At 42.2% G+C, this 18772-nt stretch overlaps 6 protein-coding genes across 6 annotated transcripts; 4 read left to right on the top strand and 2 right to left on the bottom strand.

The window, feature by feature from the left end:
• Positions 1-246: 246 nt before the first annotated feature.
• On the top strand, positions 247-626 carry LOC306698688 (histone H4; the record flags this gene model as incomplete). The annotated part of the gene is made up of 1 exon (XM_079163128.1): positions 247-626. The coding sequence occupies one exon, from the start codon at positions 247-249 to the stop codon at positions 556-558; it is 312 nt and encodes a 103-aa protein (XP_079019254.1). The 3' UTR covers positions 559-626.
• A 1679-nt stretch (positions 627-2305) lies between these two features.
• LOC306698687 (histone H1-like) lies at positions 2306-2932 on the top strand (the record flags this gene model as incomplete). The annotated part of the gene is made up of 1 exon (XM_079163127.1): positions 2306-2932. One exon carries the CDS (start codon positions 2306-2308, stop codon positions 2930-2932), a length of 627 nt encoding a protein of 208 aa, XP_079019253.1.
• Positions 2933-5873: 2941 nt separating this feature from the next.
• Positions 5874-6242, bottom strand: LOC306698548 (histone H2B 1.2; the record flags this gene model as incomplete). The annotated part of the gene is made up of 1 exon (XM_079162885.1): positions 5874-6242. One exon carries the CDS (start codon positions 6240-6242, stop codon positions 5874-5876), a length of 369 nt encoding a protein of 122 aa, XP_079019011.1.
• A 4541-nt stretch (positions 6243-10783) lies between these two features.
• LOC306698125 (histone H3.2) lies at positions 10784-11194 on the top strand (the record flags this gene model as incomplete). Its single annotated transcript, XM_079162303.1, has 1 exon — positions 10784-11194. One exon carries the CDS (start codon positions 10784-10786, stop codon positions 11192-11194), a length of 411 nt encoding a protein of 136 aa, XP_079018429.1.
• A 2532-nt stretch (positions 11195-13726) lies between these two features.
• Positions 13727-14095, top strand: LOC306698395 (histone H2B 1.2; the record flags this gene model as incomplete). Its single annotated transcript, XM_079162683.1, has 1 exon — positions 13727-14095. The coding sequence occupies one exon, from the start codon at positions 13727-13729 to the stop codon at positions 14093-14095; it is 369 nt and encodes a 122-aa protein (XP_079018809.1).
• A 2551-nt stretch (positions 14096-16646) lies between these two features.
• Positions 16647-17243, bottom strand: LOC306698679 (histone H1-like; the record flags this gene model as incomplete). Its single annotated transcript, XM_079163111.1, has 1 exon — positions 16647-17243. The coding sequence occupies one exon, from the start codon at positions 17241-17243 to the stop codon at positions 16647-16649; it is 597 nt and encodes a 198-aa protein (XP_079019237.1).
• Positions 17244-18772: the final 1529 nt, after the last annotated feature.

Here is an 18772-nt window from a genome sequence, read left to right as displayed (position 1 = left end):
GAAGAAGTTATATTCTGGATATTAAACCTGTTCCATTCAACAACTTAAAAACTAAAACTAAACTATAACCTAAACCTGTTGGTCCCCTACAGTCCTTCCGGGTGCATCCAGGGACAAATCACCCTTCAGTTAAAGCCAAAGAAGGAGAAGCCCCGCCTCTGTCTTCTATCACGTCTTCAGACAGGGTTTAAATATCAGTGAACCAGCAGCATCATTCATCTTGTTGTTAGACTTCAACCAGTGAAAATGAGCGGAAGAGGAAAAGGAGGAAAAGGACTCGGCAAAGGAGGCGCTAAGCGTCACCGTAAAGTGCTCCGTGATAACATCCAGGGAATCACCAAGCCCGCTATCCGCCGTCTGGCTCGCCGCGGTGGAGTGAAGCGTATCTCCGGTCTGATCTACGAGGAGACCCGCGGTGTGTTGAAGGTCTTCCTGGAGAACGTGATCCGTGATGCCGTCACTTACACCGAGCACGCCAAGAGGAAGACTGTGACCGCCATGGATGTGGTGTATGCTCTGAAGAGACAGGGACGCACTCTGTACGGCTTCGGCGGTTAAACTCTAATCACACGTTGATTATAAACAAAAGGTCCTTTTAAGGGCCACACACTTCCTCAATAGAGAGCTGGTATCCTGGAGAAGAACGCAGGTCACGGCTACCATTTTTAAGTGGGCTGTATACCCTGTGAAAAAATTAAAACACTATTTACTTACGGTGCCAGCAGGTCAACTAGGTTCTGAGTTAAGTGTTTAATAAAGGAAGAAATGCTGCAACCCAAAGTTGTACGGATGAAACAATCCATGAGCATGTTGGTGTTATCTAGTTTGTGAAGCAGTTATTGTAATATGAGGCTGAACTTTAGTTTGGTTTTGGGCCATTTTTACTGATTGTCCAGGTTTGTTTTGTTTGTTTGAAAAATATATATAAATAAACTATAAACCAGACTTTAATTTATGAAATCGTTGCTTCAGTTTTATTTCAAGGTGAGCTGCGAGTCGGAAGCAAACACATCTGCTGTTATGTCAGTAATGATTAGGAAGTTGCAGTACTACCCACAAAGCATTTACTCTTCATCTCAGCTGTCAAATCAGGTTTATTTGTACAGCCCAATATCACAAATCAAGTCTTTTGTATTGGGCCACAGACACACAATATAGATACTTCTAGTAAAGCTTGAGCACACTGACGAGATGTATTCCTGTTACTACAAATGTACTACCTAATCTGTGTTTTGTATTATAAACATTTCTCAATATAGAATGTGAAATAATACATTTTAAACCGTACCTCTTCAGGTCAGTGCATCATGAATCTATTCAACAAGAGTATTTTTTTATCCATTTTAATGCAATTAAATGTATTTTAACACTGTCTATTTTTTTAAGTATCACTGTCTGAATCACTTTGAATGATTATTGTATTGAATGTTATAACAATAATAATGATAATCATATTTAGAATATTATTAATAATACGTAATAATTAATTCGTATTTAACAGTTTATAATTAATCATAAGTTTTAAAAATGTGTTTTATTCATTAAAATAAAAATCTCCATCAGTGCTCACTTTAATCATCAGCAGAACATCAGTGAAACATTGTTACTGTAACACTTAAAGCCACTCATGCTTCCCAAAACAAGTGACATTTATTTGTCAGTGTGTTTGATCATTAATAGTATAACTATTTAAATGAATAGTTATTATCAGCAGAGGACATGTTCACAGTGAGCAGCTCTGATAGGAAGTCTGGCTGAACTGCACCATAAGCCTCGACCATCATCAGTGTGTTTGCTGCTCCCACAATAACTTCAGCTTATTACAAACTGATCAACATCAGATGGTTGTTTTTACATCGAGACTCTTAACAAACATGTGGACCAGTTGGAAAACCACTTTTGATGGAGCTCTGATGCATTTTAAATCATTTTTAGAGAGAAATGAGTGGGAAAAGCCGCTGATCAGTGCTGTCCACGGCGGTGAGGAGGTGAGGTTTGGAGGCTCCTCAAACAGAACACAGAGATCATCAGAGCTCTACGTGACTTCAATATGAAGAGATACTAGTCCGCTACCGGCTCCCTTCACCGTCAGCCTTCAGTACTTCTTCCACATGTAGTTTTGAGTCTTTATCAGTGAAGAGAAAACACAAGTGACTCTGCTTTCAGACCGCACTGAGGAGTCCCGGGATGGGTTGAGTCTCCACGGTTCTCATGGTGTGTTTAAGTCCAGCCCCCTGCTCTGAGCTCTTCATCAGTCAGTCAGACTCTCGTGTTCTCGTAACTACAAACACATCAACGATAGAAAATGTCAGAAGAAGTTCCAGCTCCAGCCCCCGCGGCGCCCAAAGCAGCCAAGAAGAAGGCGCCCAGGCCGAAGAAGGCTGGTCCCAGCGTCGCTGAGCTCATCGTTAAAGCTGTGGCCGCATCCAAGGAGCGGAACGGCGTGTCTGCTGCCGCCGTCAAGAAGGCTCTGACAGCCGGAGGATACGATGTGGAGAAGAACAACTCCCGCGTCAAGACCGCCATCAAGAGCCTGGTGGCTAAGGGAACTCTGGTCCAGACCAGGGGGACCGGGGCCTCAGGCTCCTTCAAGATAAGCAAGACGGCTGTCGATAAACCGGCAAAGAAAGCCGCTCCCAAAGCCAAGAAGCCCGCAGCAAAGAAACCCGTAGCGGCCAAAAAGGCCAAGACAGCGGCAGCAAAGAAACCAGTAGCTGCTAAGAAATCACCCAAGAAGGCAAAGAAACCCGCAGCGGCCAAGAAACCTGCCAAGAGCCCAAAGAAGGCAGCCAAGAGCCCCCAAAAGGCGACCAAGAGTCCCAAGAAGATGGTCAAAAAGGCCCCCGCAGCCAAGGCCCCTGCAGCCAAGAAAGCCCCCGCAAAGAAGGCTGCCAAGCCCAAAGCCAAGAAAGCAGCACCCAAGAAGAAGTGAGCTGTTCTCAGTCTGAAATACCAACGCTCCTATAAAAGGCTCTTTTAAGAGCCACCCACATCTTCCTTAAGAGCATTTTCCTGTTTGTTTTTAATGTTATTATAACAAGCTTTGTATTAGAATATAGAGGAAAAAAGACAAGTAAACAAGGGTTATTCAGTAAGTCACCTCATTTATTACAATGATAGAAAAATAACAAATGTTCCAGTTTTTACATAAGTTATTAAGCAGACATAACTGTTACTTTTTAAGGGAGAAACATGATACATTTAAGGACATTCCATTGCTCATCGTTACACACTACTTAACAAGTAGCAAATAGTAAAATGTAACAATTCTAAACATACATGCATACAGGAGGAGAATGAAGTAGCAAAAATGAATCCACTTCTAAGGAGAGACAGACATATTAGACACTAACTAGTTTGTATTCATGTTTTCCTGTATGACCGATTGTAGGTGGAAACAAGACGAAACAAATGTCAGTGTTTTAAATCCAGTTTACAGTAAACGTGAGCAGCTGCATCAACTTATCTGTCTGGAAGTTGAAGATTGAGCTGCATAACATGATAAATGTGCTGCAAAGCTTCACAGGAGAGAGAGAACGTGATAAACCTGCCACAGATAGAATATAACTAATACTTGCTCTGTAAAACCAGATATATATCATATACATTATTAATAATTATCAATTTAAAAAATATAACAAAAGCAATCATATCATGCACATAATGTAAAATAGAAATAAAAACCGATTAAAATAAGGGATGTATAATCATTAGTGTTGTTACGAGATGTGCCGACGCTTCGAAGCGTGTGTCGAGTAATGGAGGGGGCGTTTCCTCGAAGCGCGTATCGAGGCTTGCTTCATGTAGGGGAGGAGCCAAAAATGATGACGTCCGAAGCCTCGCTACCCGGCTGTACCACGTGACTGCTTCGGCAAGCGGTTCAGATTTTGCCGGGAGGTTTGACAGCAATATAAACCCCTCAGGCTCCATTCAAAATGTGTGTTGTTGGTTGAGAGTTTGGAGAGAGAGATAGTTCGGAGAGTTAGGAGAGTGAGGTGAGAAGGATAGGTGATAAGATGGAGCCAGCTAGGAAGAGGAGGATTTCCCCTGTGTGGGAACACTTTGATTTGATAACTCCTAATAAGGTAAGCTAAATCTAACTCTATTTCAGACTCATTAGGTTTGCTTATCAAGAACGGTATTTTTCACAGTTTCTAATTTTATTTAAAGGTGCGGTGTTTATTGTGCTCCAGGGAGTTGGGGTACAATAACAACACCTCATCCATGCTAAGGCATTACCGTGCCTTGCATGAGAATAAGGAGGAAACTGGAGCTTCACCCAGCCATACTTTTGGCCACTAGGTGGTGTCGTGTGCACATGAAGCTTCGAGTAATGAACCCTTTCTCGAACCAATTGGCTGAAGTGGTTCGATGCCTCATGAGGCTTCATCTCGCCATCACTAATAATCATATGTAAAAGCATGAATGTTATTCACAGGTGTCAATGTGGGAAAAACAATACACAGAGAAACCAGATCTCAGACAGTTAGTGGCTGGATGTCTTCAGGAGTATCCACTGAACTTCAAAGTATACTAAGCACCTACATTAAGATCCTAATTAACATCCTAAAATCCTTTACTTCTTTCAAGATATTTTCGGCCATCAGCCTCATAAAGCAGGTTATAGTAACATCTGTTAAATGTAACTTAGTGATCCGTATCTCACACACAGACGACCATCAACAGGTCTTTGATCTACAGACGTAAATGTAACGTTACTGACCAAGTTCAGCCCTTCTGGCATCAGTGCTTAATATTCTACAGACATGCAGTTTGTGCTGTAAACATGTTCAGCAGAAAACACACAATCATAGAATGATAATGTAATATATGACAGAACCTGTAAAGTAGAAGAGCACTCTGGATGCTGAGGTTGATTCAAAAATATTATAAAGTATATATAATTAGAATATAATTGAGGATTGCAGACTGCTCTGTGGAAAATTAGTCCCATTCCACTTTGCACTATAAATAAAGATTTAAGGAGTTAATTGACAATCAGTTGTCAAAAGACTGGAATGGTGGTTTATTTAAGTTTTTGGTTTTGCCAAATTTGTCTCAAGAGCCATAAAAATGACCACAGAACAGATTCAACGTCATCATTTACAGGTACTGATGCAGTTTAGCATCTAACCAGAGACACAAAACAGTAAAGGGCAGAGGAATGCACTCCAGACAAGATGCGCCTTAGAAGTTTATTGACAGTCAAGCAAGTGTGTGGTTCTGAAACATACACATGAAATAATTAGTAAAAACCTATATACAGCATTAGTTTGAAATTAGGACATACAGGGACAGAATATACAGGCAGCGATAAACATGTTTGGGACTCCTACAGTCGCCACTTAGCGAACAACGAACGAGCGGCTAAATATCAGACTAGATTGCCGTGCAAATGACAATAACCCTTATGATTCAATTAGAATAAACTTTACGTTTACTTACCGGTTGATTGCACGCAGTCTTGAAAAGTGAACTCCGAACATCCACATAAACACTAATCTATTTACAGACACGGCAGTCATTTCGCGCCGCCACTCTCGACAAAGCCTTATCACCAACTTAATACCGGTGATATTAGTCCGCGAACAACTGACTACCGTACTCTTCCGCAAGAGGTGTAGTGCGGTAGGTAACAAGTACAACAAAATGCATATGCAGATTGGAAACACGCACTGGATGACAGTGCATTACCATTGTATACAAACAGATTAAATAACTATAAACTTAACATATAACCATTTGACTATGGAACACAGCAGCCACTTTGACTCAGTGTACCAACGAACACTTTCTGTACTCAGAGGAAATGTCTTCAGACGAAGTGTGTGGCTCTTAAAAGAGCCTTTGTGTTGTTGGTCTCCATCAGGTGTTTACTTGGAGCTGGTGTACTTGGTCACGGCCTTGGTTCCCTCAGACACCGCGTGCTTCGCCAGCTCACCGGGCAGCAGCAGGCGGACAGCGGTCTGGATCTCCCTGGAAGTGATGGTGGAGCGCTTGTTGTAGTGAGCCAGACGAGAAGCCTCACCGGCGATGCGCTCAAAGATGTCGCTCACGAAGCAGTTCATGATGCCCATGGCCTTGGAGGAGATGCCGGTATCGGGATGGACCTGCTTCATCACCTTGTACACGTAGATGGCGTAGCTCTCCTTCCTGCTCTTGCGCCTCTTCTTGCCGGTCTTGGTGGCGGTCTTAGAGACGGCTTTCTTGGAGCCCTTCTTGGGCGCTTTGACGTCAGGCATGATTCGAGATTTCTTCTAAGTCGGAAAATACTTCCAAAGGCACAGGATGGTCTATATATATCAACTTGATGCAAATTGCACTGTGCTGTTGCTTGCACAGGATTGGCTGCCTTCTGAGCGGTACTGAGCATGCGCCAAAGACCTAAACTTTCCTGTGAGCAGATGTCTCTAGTGTTTGAGTGACTAAATTACTGTCGGTGATACAAAGTCATAAAACATACAGGTTTACATCAATCTAGAGAGAACAAATAGGGGAACAGTCATTTAATCAGTTTAATTGAAAGTAAAAACTATAATTGGATATGTGTATATGTAAAGTTTTGTCTTTGGCCAAAGCAATATTTTTTATTTAAATCAAGTCAAAATTTGCAAAGCAATATTTTGATTTAGATCAAGTCAAAATTTTAGCTTTCAACCAAATTGAAAATATAACTTGATAAAAACTAAAAGAATTACATGTAACAAATTAGAGTAATTTTTTTAAGTTAGTCCAAAGTATCATTTTTGTCAGTGTACTTCTCCCAGACCTCTCTTATGGCCGCAAGTTTGTCTGTCACACGCCTTGCAGGTCTTGACTCATGATTATTAAATAGTATCGTCACATCATTGCACGGAAAATCGCCCTTCCACTCTCTGCATCCCAAAGAGATGCAGCCTCGCCTCGGGACCGATACACACACACCTGCTAATGTTAGCAGCTCGATGTAGGCACGCAGGTCAATCATCCTGGTCATCCATCCTCTTCCAGTTGTCTGGGGTTACTGTCATCTGCAGCACCCTTATAGCCTCTGACTGCATTCCCCCATTAGTAAACAATGCTTTCAAGAAATGTTTATTCTCTCTGATCTTGTTTGTATTTTGTCTGTGAACTTCAGCCAGGTGTGTGGTCGTGGAGGGGAGATGCTGCATATTCGCGAGAAAGTTTTCATTTTCCCTGAGTTCAATCAGTAGCACACGTAATCTCAATGTCTTGTGTTTATGTGTGTGTGTGTGTTGTTGTGGTGTGTTTTTTTCTGTAGTATAAAAATGATTTTATAACTGCCGGGTCAAAAATTACCCCTAAGACAAGACCCTGTTGGTGTACAGCTTTTATGGAAATATGAACAAAAGCAATGTTGAACTTGTTCTCTTGTTGGGGTCATTCTAGGAAAAGTAATTGAATTTCAAGTTGAAAAAAGATCATTAAGGGGGTTTCCTATGCTGTTAAACATAGTGGCGACCCCTAAGATGACACAAGGGTTAAAAGAGCCTTTGAGGTTCTGGTTCCAGCAGTCAGAGAGGCTCCAGGTTTACTTGGCGGCCTTCTCGGGCAGCAGAACAGCCTGAATGTTGGGCAGCACGCCGCCCTGAGCGATGGTCACTCCGCCCAGTAGTTTGTTGAGCTCCTCGTCGTTGCGGACAGCCAGCTGCAGGTGACGGGGGATGATACAAGTCTTCTTGTTGTCGCGGGCAGCGTTTACAGCCAACTCCAGGATCTCAGCGGTCAGGTACTCCAGCACTCCACGACCGACTCGGAACTGAAGTCCAGCACGAGAGGAGCGAGTCTTGGCCTTAGCTCTGACTTTTCCTTTAACATTTATTTACTTCTGCAGAAGACAAAATTCAACCCATTAACTGCCTTCTGATCTTTTTCTGCACCCTCAGCAATAAGTCAAATGACTGTGTGATTTAATTAATTTTAATTTAGAAACATTCTTTTGACATTACAGTATGTAGGCTACTAAGCTCAGAATGCTCATTACTAGAAAAGGGATATTAAAATTACCAGGAAAACATCCACCCTAAATCATAAAAACACATTTCCTCAAAACAATTTAGGAGGAAAAACAGGGAGGGTGGGTACAGTGAAAAGGTGCGTAGGACTGGGTGACTCAACAGTGACAACAGAAATTATAACATTACACAAAGGAAAACACATACTTGCAGAAGTCAATGCATAAACACATTAATTGCCTTCTGCAATTCTGTATGAACATGCAAAATAACTTCATACAAGAAGATATTTACGTCAGCAAAACTTTTATTTCAACGGTAAAAACAACACTAGCTGGGTAACTCAGGATGCCTCAGTGTTCTACGACTGAGAAGGTCTTTCGTTCCAGCAGCTGTCCGATTTTTTAATGAACACCTTTAGAGGTTTCTATCTTTCTGATGTCAATCATGTTTTATACGGCATTGTCTGGTGTTATTTATTCTTTGTAATGTGTCTTTGTCTGTTGTGTACTGTGTCGTCTGTCTTTGGGTGGCAAATGAGTTTCCCCACTGGGGATTAATAAAGTGTTTCTAATTCTAATAACGTTATATTAACAGAACGCAACGTGTCTTAAATGATACACCTTTCCAATAAATCACCACCGTAACGAGGTTTAGGGCCGTGTGTGACCTGTGACCAGGAACAACCCGAAAAATATACATTGAGCCGCCCTATGGGCCCACCGCTCGGAGGGGGGATTGGGTAAAAGGGCTAAAGGGGATTGTTTCTTGTGTGAGTTTTCATGTGTGCCTTTAGATTTGCTTTGCGCTTAAATCCTTTATCACAAACTGAGCAGCTGAAAGGTTTCTCTCCTGTGTGGATTCTCATGTGTCTCTTCAGAGTTCCTCTGGCGCTAAATGTTTTCTCACACTCGGAGCATCTAAAACATTTCTCACCAGCACTAAATCTAGAATCACTGACATGGACTTCATCAGGTTTCAAAGAGTTTAAACCTGACTGAGGTTCTCTGGTCTCCTTCCAATCATCAGTGTCAGAAGAGTCTCCAGTCTTCTCATCAGTATCAGGTCCTTGATGTCTATCTGGATCTGAGTTCCTGTCTGGTTCAGGTCCTCCACAGTCGTCTCCATCAGCTTCTGTTTCTATCTGTTCAGTTTGTCTTTGATGAAGCTGTGAGGACTGAGCTTCCTCTTCATCATCTTCACAGGAGTGAATGAGAACTTAACATCAGCCTCCTCCAGCCCTTGAAGCTGCTCTCCCTCCTGACTGGTGCAGAGTTCCTCCTGGTCCTCTTTAATGTGTGGGGGCTCTGGGTCCTCCTGGTCCTCTTTAATGTGTGGGGACTCTGGGTCCTCCTGGTCTTCTTTAATGTGTGGGGGCTCTGGGTCCTCCTGGTCCTCTTTAATGTGTGGGGGCTCTGGGTCCTCCTGCTCCTCTTTAATGTGTGGGGGCTCTGGGTCCTCCTGCTCCTCTTTAATGTGTGGGGGCTCTGGGTCCTCCTGGTCCTCTTTAATGTGTGGGGGCTCTGGGTCCTCCTGGTCTTCTTTAATGTGTGGGGGCTCTGGGTCCTCCTGGTCCTCTTTAATGTGTGGGGGCTCTGGGTCCTCCTGCTCCTCTTTAATGTGTGGGGGCTCTGGGTCCTCCTGCTCCTCTTTAATGTGTGGGGGCTCTGGGTCCTCCTGGTCCTCTTTAATGTGTGGGGGCTCTGGGTCCTCCTGGTCCAGACTGGAGCTCCACTCCTGCTGCTCAGGGGGAACCTCTTCTTCAACCACCAACAGCTGGACGTCTGCTCTGTGTAACCGAAGCTGAGGGTTTAAAACAGCGTCCAGTAGTTTCCGTTGTCGCTCGTTCTCCTCTTTTACAGCAGAGAGTTCCTCCTCGTGCTCTGCTATCGTTCTTTCAAACAGACCAAATATCTCTTCCGCAGCCGCAGTTAGTCGCTGGTTGACTAAACATCTCAGCATTTGGACTTTAGACATTTTCACTAAACCACTGAAAACCTCCGGGTTTTTCTCTGACACTCACCGTTAGATGCTTTTAGAAAATAAATGTTGACCAACAACCGAAACCCTCTGTTATATGTCCGCGGAGCGCGTGGGACGGTTCCTGACAAACAGACCAAGCAGAAAGGAGGCTTTCTGCAGAAGAACAGAGAGCGGACCACTCTTCTTCTTCTTCTTCTTCTTCTTCTTCTTCTTCTTCTTCTTCTTCTTCTTCTTCTTCTTCTTCTTCTTCTTCTTCTTCTTCTTCTTCTTCTTCTTCTTCTTCTTCTTCTTCTTCTTCTTCTTCTTCTTCTTCTTCTTCTTCTTCTTCTTCTTCTTCTTCTTCTTCTTCTTCTTCTTCTTCTTCTTCTTCTTCTTCTTCTTCTTCTTCTTCTTCTTCTTCTTCTTCTTCTTCTTCTTCTTCTTCTTCTTCTTCTTCTTCTTCTTCTTCTTCTTCTTCTTCTTCTTCTTCTGTTGTTTGAGGTTTATTGGCGGTTGGCAAACAACGAATTGGTGCATTACCGCCACCAACGGGTATGGAGTGTGGATCAGGATGTCTATTAGGCTACTTATACAAATACAATTCAAAAGGAAAACAAAAACAAAACAAAACAAAACAAGGGCGGACCACTCTATATTTTGGCGGACAATTTGAAAGCATTTTCCGCCAATGAGCAGCGGAGACTCGGGCGGTGGGTCGCTGCTCTGGGCGGGGCTGAGCTCCAGGAGGAGCCCCTCACCAATCAGGAGCCGGAGGTCTGAAGCTGCGTCACCATTTCACAGTTTAAGAGCAGCGTGTCTCCTCGTCGACTGCATGTTTCTCCTGATCAGAGAAAGAAGAAGAAGTCATGGCAAGAACCAAGCAGACCGCTCGTAAATCCACCGGAGGCAAAGCCCCCAGGAAGCAGCTGGCCACCAAGGCTGCCCGTAAGAGCGCCCCGGCCACCGGCGGCGTGAAGAAGCCTCACCGTTACAGGCCCGGTACCGTGGCTCTGAGAGAGATCCGTCGTTACCAGAAATCCACGGAGCTGCTGATCCGCAAGCTGCCCTTCCAGCGTCTGGTGAGAGAAATCGCTCAGGACTTCAAGACCGATCTGCGCTTCCAGAGCTCCGCTGTGATGGCTCTGCAGGAGTCCAGTGAGGCTTACCTGGTCGGCCTGTTCGAGGACACCAACCTGTGCGCCATCCACGCCAAGAGGGTCACCATCATGCCCAAAGACATCCAGCTGGCTCGTCGCATCCGCGGAGAGCGAGCTTAAGCTGTCTGCTGATCCACAAACCACAACGGCTCTTTTAAGAGCCACCTCACTCTCTCTGAAGAGCTCATTCCTCTTCTGCAAACTCATGTTTCACCATAAATGACAACTCCTCAATTAAATCATTCTGTACTAGTATTCTAAAACTTAAATAATTTGACGGTTACATCCCCGAACCTCTTAAATACAGAATCTGTTTGATTAATTTGTACTGTTCACGTTATATATTTTTAGTTTCCGATTCACTTTCCGCTTATAATTCTTGTTTGTATAACTGTATACATTTAAAAGATGAACAAAGGAGTCAATGAAACATTTGCTTTATTTGAGGGAATAACTGCTTTGGTAACATTCTTATTATTATTATTATTTCCAGAGATACATGTGATAAGGCAGACACTGTCCCTTTTGGAGAAGCCTCCATATTCACTATTTGCGGTTTTGAGGAGAATCCAAACATCAACCAAAAAAACTCATTCAGCTGTAAAATATTTGATACAACTGTCCATTTCAAAAACACATTACATTTAGGAAAAACCTGGTTGTGCTTTGTTCTACCTCGGGTACTGGTAGCGATACAACTAAATTGGGAACAGAAGCTGATCAGGGCCGGAAACAGTCCAGGTCAGGAAGTGAAGTTATCTGAAACGAGAGAAAACATAACTTACAGAACTAGACGAGGTGTTACGATGTCATATATGAATGTAAACTGACGCTTTAATATAGTATAATATATCAAAATAAACACCATAAAACAGATACAAAGTATCCACAAACAGAAAAATATCTGCCTCTACGAACATCTCATGAAGGGCAGCAGATTGTCTGAACTTCAAACTGCATAAGAGCTCACTGTGTTCTACCATTTACTGACTGCACACATGTCTATTGTTATTCTGCAGTCACACTGTGACAAAAGTGAACATTTGAGCGAACTCAAATGGTTCACATTGAGTTGGCTCTCCTCAACATGTGTTCATGCTCGTGAGACTAAGCAGCCCAACATGGTGCCCTGTGTATGTCAAGAAAAAGAAGTCACTCAATATAATAAGACTTGGTTATTCCAGTTCAAAAGGAAAGCTTTCAAGTGGTTCATGTGGCCATTGTTACGTTGAGGAACTGGTAATCATGGATTGTAATGTTTGAATTAAACAGTTGTTCTGTGGGTGTGTTGGAGAAGAGGTAACAATTTACATTTAATTGTGCAACCCTGTTTTTTTAAATAATGTGGTGGCTGAAGTTTCTGGAGGAATCGCAAAGCCGCTGCTGTGTTTACTTCTTTCTGCGCAGCCGCATCAAGAAGCAACTCGATCCGGTCCAAATTCAAAACAGTATTTAATTAAACGATAACAACTGTAAACTGATGATGACAATTACAATCTAAAATACACTATCGATAGTATGCTTCTCGAGAGCAGAGACCACGTGCAAACTCCACTCACAGGTCCGACCTAGCCGGGTGGCTGAAAAACGGAGTCTACCGTGGCCTCCCGCACGCTCTCTCTAACATTCCTTTTATGTTCTGTGATGGTCGGAAACCGTTCCGAAATCTGTCGCAAAACACAAAGACCGTCTTCTGGGGTCAGTGATTGGCTTCCAATCGCTCTGACCCCTCCTTCATCGATCCGCTGGTCATCTCTGTGGCTGGGCTCCCTCTGACATCACCTCTATCCTGCCCTCTGTCCTGCGGCCGCATGGTCTTATCCAGGAGTCCTCTCCTGTTGTCTTACGGCAGTCTCTGCTTCTCATCAGTTGTCTCAGCTTCTCCTCCCCTGTCTCCGAAAAGCCTCGCCTTGAATAATCCCTAACTTTCCCTGATGGCTATTCTTCAGTGTTTAAATCCTCCAGTGATTATGCTTTCATGATTTCAATACATTCAATGTGTCAATATACTGTAACATGTAATATCCTTCATGTAAACATATTACAAACATATAATTCATTCTTTAGTAAATATATTGTGACTTTTTAAAAATGTTTACCTTTTATTATTGTGACACTTCTATTCACCACTAAGGGTGCTATAAATTCTACTACTAATACTTTTTAATACTGCAATTCTCCGCAATAACAAACAAAAAAATAAATCTTGTAACATTTTAGGAACCGTTAAAGTTATTTATTCCAGTGAAGGAGTCGTTGGTAATGAAATCCTTTGTTCTCGGCTCCCTCCAACAATGCTTCTACATAAAGGCAGTTTAGTGCAGTACAAAACCTTTCATGTCTCATAATTAAACTATTATAAAATGCTGCAACATTTTTTTGCCTTACTTACTGTTCCCCCATTTGTTAAACTCTAGATTGATGTAAACCTGTATGTTTTATGACTTTGTATCACCGACAGTAATTTAGTCACTCAAACACTAGAGACATCTGCTCACAGGAAAGTTTAGGTCTTTGGCGCATGCTCAGTCCCGCTCAGAAGGCAGCCAATCCTGTGCAAGCAACAGCACAGTGCAATTTGCATCAAGTTGATATATATAGACCATCCTGTGCCTTTGGAAGTATTTTCCGACTTAGAAGAAATCTAAAATCATGCCTGACGTCAAAGCGCCCAAGAAGGGCTCTAAGAAAGCCGTCTCTAAGACCGCCACCAAGACCGGCAAGAAGAGGCGCAAGAGCAGGAAGGAGAGCTACGCCATCTACGTGTACAAGGTGATGAAGCAGGTCCATCCCGATACCGGCATCTCCTCCAAGGCCATGGGCATCATGAACTGCTTCGTGAGCGACATCTTTGAGCGCATCGCCGGTGAGGCCTCTCGTCTGGCTCACTACAACAAGCGCTCCACCATCACTTCCAGGGAGATCCAGACCGCTGTCCGCCTGCTGCTGCCCGGTGAGCTGGCGAAGCACGCGGTGTCTGAGGGAACCAAGGCCGTGACCAAGTACACCAGCTCCAAGTAAACACCTGATGGAGACCAACAACACAAAGGCTCTTTTAAGAGCCACACACTTCGTCTGAAGACATTTCCTCTGAGTACAGAAAGTGTTCGTTGGTACACTGAGTCAAAGTGGCTGCTGTGTTCCATAGTCAAATGGTTATATGTTAAGTTTATAGTTATTTAATCTGTTTGTATACAATGGTAATGCACTGTCATCCAGTGCGTGTTTCCCATCTGCATATGTATTTTGTTGTACTTGTTACCTACCGCACTACACCTCTTGCGGAAGAGTACGGTAGTCAGTTGTTCGCGGACTAATATCACCGGTATTAAGTTGGTGATAAGGCTTTGTCGAGAGTGGCGGCGCGAAATGACTGCCGTGTCTGTAAATAGATTAGTGTTTATGTGGATGTTCGGAGTTCACTTTTCAAGACTGCGTGCAATCAACCGGTAAGTAAACGTAAAGTTTATTCTAATTGAATCATAAGGGTTATTGTCATTTGCACGGCAATCTAGTCTGATATTTAGCCGCTCGTTCGTTGTTCGCTAAGTGGCGACTGTAGGAGTCCCAAACATGTTTATCGCTGCCTGTATATTCTGTCCCTGTATGTCCTAATTTCAAACTATTGCTGTATATAGGTTTTTACTAATTATTTCATGTGTATGTTTCAGAACCACACACTTGCTTGACTGTCAATAAACTTCTAAGGCGCATCTTGTCTGGAGTGCATTCCTCTGCCCTTTACTGTTTTGTGTCTCTGGTTAGATGCTAAACTGCATCAGTACCTGTAAATGATGACGTTGAATCTGTTCTGTGGTCATTTTTATGGCTCTTGAGACAAATTTGGCAAAACCAAAAACTTTCAAATAAACCACCATTCCAGTCTTTTGACAACTGATTGTCAATTAACTCCTTAAATCTTTATTTATAGTGCAAAGTGGAATGGGACTAATTTTCCACAGAGCAGTCTGCAATCCTCAATTATATTCTAATTATATATACTTTATAATATTTTTGAATCAACCTCAGCATCCAGAGTGCTCTTCTACTTTACAGGTTCTGTCATATATTACATTATCATTCTATGATTGTGTGTTTTCTGCTGAACATGTTTACAGCACAAACTGCATGTCTGTAGAATATTAAGCACTGATGCCAGAAGGGCTGAACTTGGTCAGTAACGTTACATTTACGTCTGTAGATCAAAGACCTGTTGATGGTCGTCTGTGTGTGAGATACGGATCACTAAGTTACATTTAACAGATGTTACTATAACCTGCTTTATGAGGCTGATGGCCGAAAATATCTTGAAAGAAGTAAAGGATTTTAGGATGTTAATTAGGATCTTAATGTAGGTGCTTAGTATACTTTGAAGTTCAGTGGATACTCCTGAAGACATCCAGCCACTAACTGTCTGAGATCTGGTTTTCTCTGTGTATTGTTTTTCCCACATTGACACCTGTGAATAACATTCATGCTTTTACATATGATTATACATCCCTTATTTTAATTGGTTTTTATTTCTATTTTACATTATGTGCATGATATGATTGCTTTTATTATATTTTTTAAATTGATGATTATTAATAATGTATATAAATTATATATATATATGGTTTTACAGAGCAAGTATTGCAGTTATATTCTATCCGTGGCAGGTTTCTGTCTCTCCTGTGAAGCTTTGCAGCACATTTATCATGTTATGCAGCTCAATCTTCAACTTCCAGACAGATAAGTTGATGCAGCTGCTCACGTTTACTGTAAACTGGATTTAAAACACTGACATTTGTTTCGTCTTGTTTCCACCTACAATCGGTCATACAGGAAAACATTATGTGCATGATATGATTGCTTTTATTATATATTTTAAATTGATAATTATTAATAATGTATATAAATTATATATATATCTGGTTTTACAGAGCAAGTATTAGTTATATTCTATCTGTGGCAGGTTTATCACTTTCTCTCTCCTGTGAAGCTTTGCAGCACATTTATCATGTTATGCAGCTCAATCTTCAACTTCCAGACAGATAAGTTGATGCAGCTGCTCACGTTTACTGTAAACTGGATTTAAAACACTGACATTTAGGTTTCGTCTTGTTTCCACCTACAATCGGTCATACAGGAAAACATGAATACAAACTAGTTAGTGTCTAATATGTCTGTCTCTCCTTAGAAGTGGATTCATTTTTGCTACTTCATTCTCCTCCTGTATGCATGTATGTTTTTAGAATTGTTAAATTTTACTATTTGCTACTTGTTTAGTAGTGTGTAACGATGAGCAATGGAATGTCCTTAAATGTATCATGTTTCTCCCTTAAAAAGTAACAGTTATGTCTGCTTAATAACTTATGAAAAAACTGGAACATTTGTTATTTTTCTATCATTGTAATAAATGAGGTGACTTTTACTGAATAACCCTTGTTTACTTGTCTTTTTTCTCTATATTCTAATACAAAGCTTGTTATAATAACATTAAGAACAAACAGGAAAATGCTCTTAAGGAAGATGTGGGTGGCTCTTAAAAGAGCCTTTTATAGGAGCGTTGGTACTTCAGACTGAGAACAGCTCACTTCTTCTTGGGTGCTGCTTTCTTGGCTTTGGGCTTGGCAGCCTTCTTTGCGGGGGCTTTCTTGGCTGCAGGGGCCTTTTTGACCACCTTCTTGGGACTCTTGGTGGCCTTTTTGGGGCTCTTGGCTGCCTTCTTTGGGCTCTTGGCGGGTTTCTTTGCCTTCTTGGGTGATTTCTTAGCAGCTACTGGTTTCTTTGCTGCCGCTGTCTTGGCCTTTTTGGCCGCTGCGGGTTTCTTAGCTGCGGGCTTCTTGGCTTTGGGAGCGGCTTTCTTTGCCGGTTTCTCGACAGCCGTCTTGCTTATCTTGAAGGAGCCTGAGGCCCCGGTCCCCCTGGTCTGGACCAGAGTCCCCTTAGCCACCAGGCTCTTGATGGCGGTCTTGACGCGGGAGTTGTTCTTCTCCACATCGTATCCTCCGGCTGTCAGAGCCTTCTTGACGGCGGCAGCAGACACGCCGTTCCGCTCCTTGGATGCGGCCACAGCTTTAACGATGAGCTCAGCGACGCTGGGACCAGCCTTCTTCGGCCTGGGCGCCTTTTTCTTGGCTGCTTTGGGCGCCGCGGGGGCTGGAGCTGGAACTTCTTCTGCCGGCATTTTCTATCGTTGATGTGTTTGTAGTTACGAGAACACGAGAGTCTGACTGACTGATGAAGAGCTCAGAGCAGGGGGCTGGACTTAAACACACCATGAGAACCGTGGAGACTCAACCCATCCCGGGACTCCTCAGTGCGGTCTGAAAGCAGAGTCACTTGTGTTTTCTCTTCACTGATAAAGACTCAAAACTAAATGTGGAAGAAGTACTGAAGGCTGACGGTGAAGGGAGCCGGTAGCGGACTAGTGTCTCTTCATATTGAAGTCATGTAGAGCTCTGATGATCTCTGTGTTCTGTTTGAGGAGCCTCCAAACCTCACCTCCTCACCGCCGTGGACAGCACTGATCAGCGGCTTTTCCCACTAATTTCTCTCTAAAAATGATTTAAAATGCATCAGAGCTCCATCAAAAGTGGTTTCCCAACTGGTCCACATGTTTGTTAAGAGTCTCGATGTAAAAACAACCGTCTATTGTTGATCAGTTTTTAATAAGCTGAAGTTATTGTGGGAGCAGCAAACACACTGATGATGGTCGAGGCTTATGGTGCAGTTCAGCCAGACTTCCTATCAGAGCTGTTCACTGTGAACATGTCCTCTGCTGATAGCTTTTAATAGAAATAGTCAATATTTTTGAAACACAATGACAAATAAATTAAGTAATTGGCTTTTAATGTTACAGTAACAATGTTTCACTGATAGATGATTCTGATGATTAATTAAAGTGAGCACGATGGAGATTTTTATTTTGATGAATAAAACACATTTTTATAATTTATTATGATTAATTATAAACTGTCAAATACTAATTAATTATTACATATTATTGTTAATAATATTCTAAATATGATTCGAATTATTATGGTTATAACATTCAATACAATAATCATTCAAAGTGATTCAGTTCCAACTCTTAGCTTGTGTGAGTCTGCAAACTTAAATGCACATTATTCTACCCAGAGCTGGACTTTTGCCAGCAGTAGATTTCCTGTTTAGGAAAGTCAGTAAAAACTCAGAGGTCTGTACTGAACAACACACTGCAAACATTTAGAAGCAATTAACAAGTAAACTAGAATGAGAAACAGCAGAACATGGTGCATTCAGGGGCTCCTCACATGATCCCATTGATGACCATGAGCTAAGTTGTGATGTGGAAACAACAAATACAAATAAGATGTATTTTATTGCTGAAAGAGTTAAAAGATCAACGGTGCATATTTATTTACAACAACAACAACAACAATGCATCTGGTAAACAAACGTTACAATTCACATTTCTCTGGTAGATCAACTGTGAACAGCACATAAAACATGAGATTAATTAAAAACTCTTTCATGCTGCAAACAAAACAAGCTGTCCTGCTGTGCTCTTCACAACAGTAAAACTCTCTTTGGTGTTCTTTACAGTTTGTATGTCCTTTAGAAAAAGCTTTATTCATGTACAACAGGTTTACAGAATGTATAAATACACATAGGCCTCACATATTACAGGCACAGTGATGACACATGATGCGCTGTGTGAGGACGCTGTTCTGG

This window comes from Pholis gunnellus (assembly GCF_910591455.1).
Source record: "Pholis gunnellus genome assembly, chromosome: 7".
NCBI classification, from domain to species: Eukaryota; Metazoa; Chordata; class Actinopteri; order Perciformes; family Pholidae; genus Pholis; species Pholis gunnellus.
This window is presented reverse-complemented; position numbering and strand designations above follow the sequence as displayed.